Source organism: Haliotis cracherodii, unplaced genomic scaffold, assembly GCF_022045235.1.
Source record: "Haliotis cracherodii isolate W230 unplaced genomic scaffold, xgHalCrac1.p SCAF_9, whole genome shotgun sequence".
Lineage (NCBI taxonomy): Eukaryota > Metazoa > Mollusca > Gastropoda > Lepetellida > Haliotidae > Haliotis > Haliotis cracherodii.
In genome coordinates this window covers 19,542,458-19,555,726 of record NW_027266343.1, presented here as the reverse complement: position 1 = coordinate 19,555,726, position 13,269 = coordinate 19,542,458, and the positions used below count along the sequence as shown (strand labels likewise).

General features: G+C 37.9%; 1 protein-coding gene across 2 annotated transcripts; it reads left to right on the top strand.

Moving 5' to 3' along the window:
* Positions 1 to 357: 357 nt before the first annotated feature.
* LOC139453119 (uncharacterized) lies at positions 358 to 9,104 on the top strand. 2 transcript variants are annotated; one of them, XM_071234747.1, is made up of 8 exons: positions 358 to 465; positions 1,691 to 1,801; positions 2,419 to 2,517; positions 4,090 to 4,203; positions 5,387 to 5,431; positions 5,982 to 6,086; positions 7,483 to 7,626; positions 8,597 to 9,104. In XM_071234747.1, exons 1-8 carry the CDS (start codon positions 410 to 412, stop codon positions 8,916 to 8,918), a joined length of 996 nt encoding a protein of 331 aa, XP_071090848.1. In that variant the 5' UTR covers positions 358 to 409; the 3' UTR covers positions 8,919 to 9,104. The 2 variants fall into 2 exon arrangements, with proteins under 2 accessions (XP_071090848.1, XP_071090847.1); XM_071234746.1 differs by having other exon boundaries at positions 1,688 to 1,801.
* Positions 9,105 to 13,269: the final 4,165 nt, after the last annotated feature.

Genomic DNA, 13,269 nt, shown 5'->3' with positions numbered 1-13,269 from the left:
TATTCAGTTTGTGATTTACACATCATTGAATATTTTTGACGAACTCCTAAATAAATGTACAAGTTATTTTGAGATAACAAAATGGTAGAAACTGTTATTGACAGTCAATTTTGCATTAAAATTCATTGTGTTTTTCACTTTTGAAACAGAATACATGTTAATGGTGATTTTATGCTAAAACAACAGTTTTATGTGCATTGTAGCATGAATTCTTTCTGTCGTCCTGGTCGACAGAAGTCTGTTTACATACGCATGTGTTAAGTAGTTGTTTCTATAATTAGAAACGCTATCTAAACAACTACTGCGCAAGCGCGGAGACTTGGCGCGAAATAGAACACTACACTTTTGGAGGCTCAGTAGTCAACATCTCAACATCTCGATTTATTTTTTCGATCGCTTAGTTGAGGATATGTCTGATAATCGTAACTTGCGCACAAGGAGATCTCGAACATTGAGAGATGACAGGTAGGTTTTATTTGCCCGTTTTACTAGGACATGTATGTTTGTGGCATTTCTTTCGAAATATTTTTGATGGACTGTCAGTTCTGGAATTCAGCGGGAAACCACGACCTTTGTTCCATCAACTTGACACTGTGCATTACACTGCTTTTTCGAATGATAAGTCGATTTCTCAGGAGAAACAATTGTTACGAGAATTCCTAAACATATATAGATCTTTTATTTTATTTTCCCTATATGTTGGCATTGATAACACTTTTTTGCTTGTCCCAAATCTATCCCACTGTTCGGGATAAATTTGACCTGATAGCTACATTCCAATTTCGTAGTCAGTAATCATTGATTTCTACTCTCTATCTGGCTCTTATCCTACTCATGTACGTTTTAATCGATTACACTGAACATGCTAAATTAGAATGATAAAATGGCACATTAAATAGTGTTTCAAAACTCCTTTACCATTGGATGATGTTTCGTCGGTATTTATCAATAAGAGAATAATTTTTTCACCTTCACTCCCACATGGGAAAGGTTGGTTGCCGATTATGTAACGTAGACTGAAGAATGAAACATATTTTGACTAGGTTTTGTGATTCATGTCAGTTGTCAGAATGGTTAACATGGCTTATCAGTTATAAAAATTAATGAAGGGGTCCTGGGGTTTCTTGCTTTGAACTAGGCATATACTGTTTTTGAACAATGTCTGACTTTTAGCATTATGACTGTGTATGCCAAGGTAGTCCAAAATATTGAACAATAGTTCATTTACAGGTACGTAAACTACTTATTGATGTGTAAGATTTCTTCTTTGCAAACAACTCTCTTTATTTAGATATTGTGAGAGGATGCAAGGATGTATCTTGGATTTTAATTGTATCAGGGGAAACTTATTTTGGTCCAAAATAAAGAATTTAAAAGTCTTATTATTACTTTCTAACATGGCAATAATGTCAAACTAAGTCACATTTGCAAAGCTCTAACATATTAGATGAAATTCGTGATAACAGAAACTAAGTTAATTCTTTCATTCCAATTTGGGAATATTTACTTATATTTTCTGCAGACATGCTACTGAATATCAGCCTCTGAGAAAGCCTAGTTAAGTCCCTATTTTCTTTGATAATTGTGTGTGCTGTATGAACATGATGAATGTAGCTTTGTTTAGCCAGGTAATAGTGCTTGATGTCATGCATATTTCATTTAACATGTTTAATCATTGCTATTTCAGAAGCTCTGAAAGCAGCGAGTATTCAAGCAAGTACAAGGAAGATGCTTTGGGTGCCTTGAGAAGTCCCATACGATCACATGAGGACTCAAGCAGAAAACATTTTAGAAGAGATAGGTGTGTAGAGTAGGGCTGGCAAAGGGGTCAATAATCGGAATTATCGTCAATGAAAAGAAATATTAAACGATAATCGATGTGAAAATTGTGTTACTGATTAAGTTTAAAGCTATCAAAGAAAACTTGTTTTTGTCCACTGCCAAAGACAGAAAGCAACCGATTTTGTTATACCTCACATGTCCACAAAGTAATCCATGCTTAAATGTGTTATCACCACCAATGACATGAAATATGTTGTTTTGTTTGGGCTTGTTGTATATTTGCTGAAAGTTACTTCTCCAACATTTATCGAAAATTGATTGATATTTAGTTAATGATTATCCATCTCCAAGATCTATATCGATAGCCAGCGCTAGTAGAGAGCATAGTTATACTTGCATTTCTGGTTAAGTTTTTTCACACATTAATTAAGCCAGCGTTAGAAATTGGCATTAGTCCTATAATAGTCCTTGCCAAACTGCCCTATAGTTGAGGTATGATGAGGAAGATTGGACAAAAACAGGTAGTTTTTATCGCTGTAATAACCCAATGCATATTTTGTGTGAATTGTAAACATCTAAGAAAGACAAGTTTTAGACACATCTTAGGTAGGCTATCAAATGTGTTATCTTTTCCAGACATGGACGGATTCAGAGACGACAGAAAATGAGCTCTCCATACAAGAGGGAGGTGCCACTGGATTCCATCGAACACTTTCCACCACTTGGATCAGCTCTGTAAGTTGTATTGCTTCATGTTCAGACCAAATCATTAATGTGTATGTGGGCTACAATTCAGAAATGTCTCTGCATGTTCAACAATATCAGGAAGATTCTCCACAATTCCAACCAGGGCAGCTGCACGAAATGATTACCTAAGTTGTTGCTCAATAATTGGTGAGAATACACTGTACCATGCTGTACAGACTCTAAAAGTAAAAGGATCAATAAGTGGTAATTTCCTTGAATGGACCATTCAGCCTAGAAAACATGGAACATGGGAATTTACTCAATCCTGCAAAATATTCATCTGGGCATATCAATGAATATTGAATACTCACTGGTCGTAAGAGTGTTGAGGAATAAGTTTTGAGGAATGCAAGATGTGAGAGGAATATTATGTTTGAAACTGGTCCAAGTGGCTCCTGACAAAATAAGCTATCTAAAATAGCTATATTCCAAAACATGTAACCTGATATGTCAAGGTCTTACAGTAAGTCATATGGTACAATTAAAAAAAATCACTTATAAAAATAAATTTCTAACTGTGTTAACTTTTAAATCAACTGAACATGCCAAGAGACAAGTGTTGGTCCAGAAGAGCCAGGAGGTCTTGGTACAAACTTGCTGCATAGCCCTAACCTTGAAATAACTTATTCGTCAATCAAATTATAAGTATAAAGGTCTGTTGTGTTTTGGATCTGATTAACCATAGGTACCATATGTCTCCACAAGCCTAGTTCCACTTCTACCAAGCCTATGACTTGCCAGACAACCTGTCTCCACAAGCCTAGTTCCACTTCTACCAACCCTATGACTTGCCAGACAACCTGTCTCCACAAGCCTAGTTCCACTTCTACCAACCCTATGACTTGCCAGATAACCTGTCTCCACAAGCCTAGTTCCACTTCTACCAACCCTATGACTTGTCAGACAACCTGTCTCCACAAGCCTAGTTCCACTTCTACCAACCCTATGACTTGCCAGACAACCTGTCTCCACAAGCCTAGTTCCACTTCTACCAACCCTATGACTTGCCAGACAACCTGTCTCCACAAGCCTAGTTCCACTTCTACCAACCCTATGACTTGCCAGACAACCTGTCTCCACAAGCCTAGTTCCACTTCTACCAACCCTATGACTTGCCAGACAACCTGTCTCCACAAGCCTAGTTCCACTTCTACCAACCCTATGACTTGCCAGACAACCTGTCTCCACAAGCCTAGTTCCACTTCTACCAACCCTATGACTTGCCAGACAACCTGTCTCCACAAGCCTAGTTCCACTTCTACCAACCCTATGACTTGCCAGACAACCTGTCTCCACAAGCCTAGTTCCACTTCTACCAACCCTATGACTTGTCAGACAACCTGTCTCCACAAGCCTAGTTCCACTTCTACCAACCCTATGACTTGCCAGACAACCTGTCTCCACAAGCCTAGTTCCACTTCTACAACCCTGTGACATTCCAGACAACCTGCTATAAGATGCTGACTTGCAACCCAGGAACTATTTTTCAGTGCATTATTGTCTATGTAGATCATGATGATTATTAATGGTGTAACAACCAAATGCCTTTATGTATTTCAGCACGCCAGATCTGTCTTTCAAACTGACAGATGAAACACGAACATCTCGAGGATGGTGTGAGCAGATGGATGAGCTTGAAACCAGAACACGGGTTGAGAGAGAAAACCTTCAACGGTATGTCAGAAGAAATTGTGTGAATGACTTTGTGGCTATGTCAGTGCTGCTAGTTTCTGTTTCATAAACAAAATGGTCTGCTACTTGAGCCACTAGCCTGAAGCCTGAATTCTGTCCGATCTAGTAAGCTTAGGTAGTAATTGTCTAATGATAACATTAATATCGACAGAAAAAAATCATTATAGTCAATTTACTGCTCAGTAGTTTTAAAATGTTTGATTTTTATAATCTTTTCTAACTAAGTAAATGCCACACTGTAGAACAAAATGGGTTAATGTTGTAACTATAACTTGTCAGCATTATCTTTTGCTTAACAAGAAGCAGGGAACCCACATGAATGTAATAATTATAGCCATCAATATTAGGCTCAGAACAACTGGACTGAGTGGACTGCTAGTTACTGTGCCTCTGGTTAGAAAAGGCCATGGGCGATGCATGCCAACAGGGTAGGGTGCTGGCTTAGTGACTCGAATGCATCACCACAGCTGGTGGGCTTTGCTCATAATATCAATCACTGGTTTGTCTGGTCCAGACTCTGTTATTTACTGTCATCAGAGCTACAGATAGGATGCATATTTGCGTGAAATACCCCAGAAATATATTCCAAATGATAATGCAGTTGGCGTGGTCTGAGTTGCTAAGCAGAACATTTTCAAACATGGTGGATTGTTTGCATTGCAATTACTTGTCAGCGCCTGCAAGTTTCAATGCAATCCACATGAGACAACATTAATACAGAAGTTCTATCCTGCAGTATACATGATACTGGCCTACTTGATACATTGATATACACTTGAAAGAGGCCTTCTTCTAAAACAAAAACATTATTTCATTTTTTGAAATCTTGGTATGTTTACTCGTTTTGGGAAATCGACAATAGAGTGATGAATAGATGAATGAAAAATATTGGTGACCCAATGAAAAAATGCTGTAACCCAATTAAAATGGAAACATGAGAGTAAGAACTCAATTGCTCAAAGAGTTATCTGGAGCTCAGTGTCATATAGCTGAGATCGAGGTCCTCAAGGCAGGTCTTGTCCTTCTATAAAGATGTGTATGCTACATATATCTCTGAACTGTTTAAGCTGTATCACACGTAAATAGTTGCTTTGATTTGTAGATGATTGTTGACGTTTATCACTTTGTATTCCTTTCAAATTACAATTGTTTTGTATTTTTTCAGTTTCAGACGAAAACTGGATATGAACGCTGATAAAGATAGGAAGCGGTAAGATGATATCCTGTATAATCCATAGATGAAGCAGGTTTTGTGTGTAATTGAGCTTTGATATGTGACCGATCCATTGTTACACTCTACGAAAATGTGCTTCAGGCCAAAATTGACAATGTTTTAATGATTCAGATTTAAAACAATTGTTATCTTGAAAGATAATAATTACAGTTAACAGCAACACATTGGGGAATGAATAAGTTGGAACTACATCATTTAATTCTTCTTCCATGTCTACATTACATTGGTTTCAATTTCATTAAAATCTGATCTTGGTGCTCGTTACCGCTACACAAAGATCTAACCAATGCTGTGATTGCTTGGATGAAAGGCTGTTCTGTCATGACCTGCAACCAGATTTCGTCAGATTAGTGGTAGCAAGCACTAAGATCTGATTTAAATGAGATTGCATTGGTCTGAGACCGTCATTCATGTACTACTCAAATGAACTTACTGAAAATATTGTTCTACATATCATGACATTTTGTTCATTATGCCATTGGTACATAAGTTTGAAGATGAATGTCAACAAATCTCTTGCTTTCAGATTTGAAGTTGAAGATGATGAGGTCATACTTGCTCGCAGACAAAAGACCGTTGACTATGGGAAAAATACCATTGGGTATGACCGATACACCCAGACCATTCCAAGGTAAAGACACAATAATAATCTAACACACATTGCCTTTCATTCCTCACATTTGTCTGAAGATGAAAGAATGATCCGCACCTTTTTCAGAGTGGTGACATGGCATTCTCATTGTCCTGCTGTAGGTTTTGATAATGAATTCATGCATCCAGAAGACTGTTTTATGCTTATCCATGTCCTACACACATAGTTAAGAAACATTGGTCGCAGAGAGTAAGTGGACGGGTGGCTCGTCAGCAAGCATGACCCAAGTGAAATTCTAGGGTTTCAGTCCTACCACACACTGAAGACCATGGTACATGTGTCTCCATAGGCAAGAGACTTTCTCCAGAATATGCCACTGGTCACCAAGCAGTGAATGGTACTTGGTATATTAGATGTTAATAAGCTTCTGCAGGCACATCATAGGCAGTTTGGGCTAACGATATTGTGTTTTGAAGTTTTCTCCGCAAAGTGAAGATGTACTATGAGCATGTGACACCGGAAATAGCATATAAGCAAATCCCTACCAAAGTGCGCAACTTAATCCTTTTATTATGCTATCTCGCTATTTGAAAAAGTATTCACTGTTTAAGTGTTTACCTGGACTTGGTTTGTTATCTATTTAATTAATTATTAATTATATTATATTTATTAATTTAAACTTTCATTCAATAATGTTTCTGTTAATTTCTGCAAAATCATGTGTCAACTGATAGGCAGATTGCACCAACTCACTGTTTGTTACAGCAACCACAAACGGATTACTGCTATTGATGCTGTGAAACTAACCTTAGTTGCCACAGAGTGGAGATATATCATGAATGTCATACTTTGACTCGTTAAAAGTTGTTGTTTTTTAGTTTTATTATTATATATTTTACTTTTCTTGATTGTGGTGTCATTGTACGCATGTTCCATACATTGCTGTTTGTAAATCAGTGACCTCCGTTATAAGGTTTTTATAACGGCCACAAAACTTAGACTGCTGTTTGTTGTTTTGTTCATTTTGGAATTTGCACCAAAATCTATCCATTTCAGCTATGACAAGTTTTATCACTTAGTGTTCATACACAGTTGTGGGGCCCTCACTTGACCCCACAATATTGGCTGTCTTTTATCTATTTCAACATGATTATCATTTGCCTTTATTTATTTGAAAAGAATGAAAATATCCTGGCCTGCCGTTCGACCACTGACAAAGCTTGGCCAAGCTTTTCAAATGTCATGGGGAAAGGGGCAACTTGAAATCCGAGTAGCAATGTGGACAAATCACTCAAATAATAACTTCAGAACATTTTTGCAAGGTATCAGAAGCCATTATTTTATTTCCAAATTTATTACTGCAAGAATGATACAATAGTGATATCATATCAATTCTGATTTCATTTGGTTCTGTAATGCTTGTTTGTATTTCAAGGGCCAAGAGACAGAAGTGCCACCCAAAGACCCCCAACAAATACTGGAAGGTGAGCCGCCGATCCTGGGACACCCAGGTGAAGACCTGGAGGAAGCTGCTCCACATCTGGGACCCACCCTCCGCAGGGGGCGCACATAACAGCAGGTACGCTGAAGGTTTAGTAGACGAGAAGCCGCCAACTAAAGACTGGTCTTTGTGTATGCCTGTCGTGAGAGGCAACTAACAGGATCGGGTGGTCAGACTCGCTGGCTTGGTAGACGCATGTCATTGTATCCCAATTGCCTGGTTCGATTCTCATGATGTCAATCACTGGATTGTCTGGTCCATACTAGATTATTTACAGACTGACATATAGCTGGAATATTGCTGAGTTTGGCGTTAAACAACCAACAAAATAATACTGTTGTGATGTTTAGTGAGTTAGGATTGTGATACAGAATAATACCTATATTCAGCAGTGTTCACCCTTCACTTGTGAGCCTATGATCAGGATAAACATCAGTAGCATGGCATACAGGGAATTCTGTTGAAAGACATATTTATGTATTCGACATGATTCATACACTGTTGTTGCTGGAGGTAATGAAATATCTTGTACCTCCCTACTGAAACTGAAAGGGGACAGGTGCTCTAATTTGATATGCAGAGTTGTGTCCCTTGGCTACACCAGAAACCTATGATTATGGGTTTTGCCTTTATTATGTTTCTAGGTCAGCATCATACATGTTATCATAAGTTTCACCAAAGTGGTTTGTCTCTTACCTGTATCACTTTGTGCTTTCCTCCCACATTAAGCTGACATGCCATGATATAACTAAAATCCAACTCACTCAAACTGAAACTTTGCCGATCCAACTATTACTTCTCTTGGATGGTTTCAAATTGAATAAATTTGTTATCGTTTTTCGAAATGCTTTATTGCCTATTATCAATAGATTTCATCATGTGTTTCTTGTTTTTCTCATAGATTTATGTTGTATCCGATGTCTCTTTACCTCACTGTATAGTTAGTTCATTTGGAGCAAGGGGAGTGACAGCTCATGACTCAGTATTGTGGGGGCTAAAGTGTGATATATCATGTCAAGAAATCTCATGAGCCATTGTTTTCTTCCAGCACTGATGCAGCTATTACGGATTGTTCCTCTGAAGGATCTCTTGAAGCATCCATGGAGCGTGATCTTAACTTGGACTCGGACAACTATTCGGACTCAGAATCCACCTCTTCAGTTTCCTCAGTGAAGCGATCCAAACCTTCAGTTTCCCCAGTTTTCATGGTGCCAAACTCGGTCGTCCCACAAACCAAGACAGACATCCCCAGCAATATCAAGCAGAGCTCACCCAAAAAGTCTGAGAACACAGACAATGAACTGTTAAAGACATTTTCCATAGATGATTTTGAAATGGATGACCCAGAAGAAATAGACAGCTGGAAGTGAAGGCATCCTTCTTGCCTTATTGATGTTCTCATTACATATATTACATCTCATTACATTGTTATGCATTGTTCAAATCTTTTTTCTGACCTGGAAATACTTGAGTGCATGATGAATGACAACTTGTAAAATTGGTAAAAATACAGAGGGCTTCAATGTCCTCAAAAACATGTAAGCAGTGTTCAAAATTTAGGGGGGGGGGGGGGGGTCCTTGAGATTTGCTCGTTTAGTATTTGAATATTGTGATCCCCTTGTTCTTTAATTTTATCATTAGAGTAATGATAAAGACCTTTTGACTTTCATGTTTAATTTGAATACTGATTAGCAATAGGTACACTGTTATATTTTTACTATAAACATTTATGTAGATGTGAAACTGCGTCATATTTATCAAACTGGAACAGGCTTTACAAATATGGGAATATTATTTTATCCCACACCACAATTTATTTTTTAAAAAGCTCAGAAAGAACTTAAGTGTGATTATCTTTTAGTCATCCTGCTGTAAATATTTGCTTGTTTGTAAATCCTGTCATATTTAAGGACTGTCTCTACAGTTCCAATATTACACTATAACCAGGGGTAGATTTAACAACAAATTCATATGTAGCCAGATGGGCTTGCTTCTTTCAAAAGTTACTGGCCCTTCTCCAAACTAACTGGCCCAAAGATAAATGTTTGAGGCCAAAAAATGTTGAACTCCTCACCCCTTAAATGTCATTTCCTGCACTCTGAGGTTAAATCCTAGCTTCCATTTGACAATTTTATGAGCAAATAAAGCTGTTGTTCAGAAAATTACAAAATGGCCACTGGTTGTGTCATCCTACCGTGATGATCTTTGAGCCATCCATTCGCACGACCTTCCCCCCCTCTCCCCCCCCCCCCCAGAATATTTTCTCATCCAAATTACAAGATTCATGAGCAGTGGCCAATGAAAATAATTACACACACACACAGAAGGGTGAAATTTTGACTAGCCAGACGGGCCATCTACTGGTACTTTGTTTCAGCAAGCCTTACATAATTTTAACTGGCCACAGGCCAATGGGCCAGCAGTTAAATCGACCCCTGCAAACACTATTTGTTCATGTGGTTGAGTGTTAAACTTAAAAAGCTTTACTATCCCAGTTAAAGATAAAATGCCCTTGTAATGTTAAAATAATGGGGACATTGTGAAATTTGTACTAGCCTGTAGGGATTTGTACTAGCCAGCCGCGAGTTAGTGTTAATTTCTAACCCTGTAGTTATATAAGTGGCATAATGATAATCACTTTAGTACCAAGTTTATGTAACATTTGCTTATGAAGCTGACAGATTGGTTTTATAAAAATAGATTCAAAGAGTTTGAATCCCCAATTTGACCCCATTGTGGCATGTGTCTTGTCAGCACATCTGCTTGTTCAAGGAAGTGTTAACTTTTAACGACCTGCCTCACTTTGGGCTCATCACATTGAACTGACGAGCCATCATATGCCTGAAGTACCGTTGATGTGATGTGGTTACCCCATCAAACTGCTCACCTTGTATTTACATTGCCTTGAACTTAATTATACTGCAACAAATACATGCACATCTCATGTACAAAACTTTGATCGGGATTATATCACTGAAATGAAATGTGAAGTTGACATTCCCTTTGTTCAAGTTACAAACAAATCAATATTTCTAAAAGCAGTGATTGACCTGTACATACTTAATTATGTAACATAATCCATGGTGGTTTGACATGGTGCAAACTGTTGAGATTATGTTGGAGGTTTGCCACTGCACTACACAGCCGACAGACAGGCCCCCGCTGCTATATTGCCAAAAGCGGTGTGAAACCATAATCACTCATCAGACTATCAATTATGTTTTGAAGTAGTTGACACTTTCCTTGAAAGTAATTATTTATATTTTAAAGGAAAAAATGTACCAAGAAGACTAATTAATCTAAAAGGGTAGTTTAAATATTTTTGTCTTATATTTTTTTAAGAACAGATAATTTTATAGTCACTAAAACTGAAAATTATGCGGTAAAAGAAACCACAGTCCAAAAAACATCCACCCAGCTTTCAGCAACACTGTCATTAATACAACTTATGCTGGTCCAAGTGTGGTCATATAAAGGCTTAGGGAGTACCAGGCGCTTCTCTGAAACTATCTGCCCAATCTTGTAGGTATCCTTCAGACAAGAAATTTCCTGTTATTTTTAATGAAAAATGCTGGTTTGATTGTACTAGTAAATTTAGGGCTTTTACAGGTGATGTGTACCTTAAAATTAATAAAAAAAACATTTTGATTATTTCTTTTAATATTTTTCAAATTTAATATAAAAAAAGTCAACATTGCAGACAATATTTTACAATTAATTATGAATATTGGAACATGTTGATCATGGAAAAAAAAAAAACTGTGCTAAATCGTTTTGTGGTTGATTTGATGCAGCTCTTTTTATGTATAGAAATCCATGTACTTGTTTATTTATATTGACAGTTAAAGATTGTTGTAGCCACTCTGTGCAGGAAGATTTTTGTATGGAGGTCAATTGAAAATAAAGATTTTAATGTACATAAGTTGATTGATCTTGTCACTTTCCAAACTTTGTGATGATTATATATGTATCTCTTTATGAAAATCTTCACAAATATCTCAACCTAGATGTGCTGTCAGACTTGTGCTGTTTCTCTTGAACAAGGGCAAAAGTAAGCGTGGCTCACTAATACCCCCGACCTGCCTAGTGTGCCAGTAACAAATGTTATATTTGGGGTAACACTTTCTTAGTGAAGTACAGATTCTCGTACTTTTTTTAGGTTGAGTACCGTCCGGGATTCGAACCCACAGTGTGTCAGTAGTTTCAAATTAAACAATGGATAGGGTTTGAAAAATTCATTAAAAAATTGGAAATTGATAAAAACATTTTTTTTCTTTTGACTGCACCCCTCCATATGATACAGATTATATGTACTGAGATGAATCCACTGAATAGTTTAAGAGAAATCGCGCGGACAAAGTTTTCGGACGGACGGAAGGGACCTTGGTATAACTATATACCCTCGACCTTAAAGGTCGGGGGTATGATAAAACAGGTACAACTGCTAAAATATGCTTGGACTCTATAAGTGATCACAGTCAATTAGTTGTAGGACTTGGGTGGCCCCCTTTCACAGTGTCTACCAGATTTGTAGACATTATACTGTATATGACTTGAGAGGAGTGGCTGAGAAGCTATGAGAATAAGTGCGAATGATGTATTGTATGCAACTTTAACTTAACAGTTCAAGAACAATTCTTCCTGTGCTTACAGGATGCATTTGAACCAAATACACAACCAGAGTGTATTCTTGCAAATACCCTAATTCAATTACAGAAAACTACGGTTATAACGAACTCAAAGGGACCACTAATTTTAGTTCGTTATAACCGTAGTTCGTTATAAGCATATATACAGCATAACGACAGCAAATAGTCGGGACAAAAAAGTAGGTTCGTTATATCCGTCAGTTCGTTATAAGCATGTTCGTTATAAACATAGTTTACTGTACATCATTGCCATGAGTCCTGTATTTTGTCTGTCATCACCCTATGAAAACCTTCAGACTTTCAACAATAGTCCACTTCACTGTCATCTGTTCACCATCAGTTGTGTTGTAATAGAATCTTGCTACCCATACCTCATGCACAAGCTGGGAAAAGCTCACTTTCCTGTTTTGGCAAGTGTCAAAGACATTTTTCCTGAGTTAACAGAGCACATTACTTAGGTAGTTTTGCTATTATTAAGATCTTCGGTTTATTGATCAGGGATTATTAGGCTGTGATCCAGCTGAAGAAGTTATTATATTTTGTTTACCGAAGCTACTCAATAGTTTACATAGTCACTAAGGTTGAACAATGCAGAATAAGACTACTTGCAAGATTTGGTCTCTTCAGGGTTTGGATAGGGCACTGCGGTGGTCTTGGGGGAGAAAGCCAGCATGTCCACGTGGTGGAACATACACCAGGTGACCAGGGTAGCTGGGGACGGGTTGAGCTTCCCAACACAGACTCAACGGCCACCATAGGAATGATTGCATGAGCACTGCACGGTAGCCACAGTAACCCTTGGCATTCATGGAACCAAGACGGACAGAGGGTTTCCAATACGGAAAAGACAGATTGATTATCCAAGATAAAGTCCAGTCAGACATGGGCTTGGATACTGCTAGATGATGCCTAATGGACTGCACGTGCCATACATGCCAACCTATGGTTAGACCCTGGAATCCCCACAAGGAGACAGGAATTGGGTACTTAATACCTCTTCTACCCTGGAATCCCCGCTAGGAAACTCGATTATTTACAGACCGCTGTCATATACCGTATTCGACGTAATAAG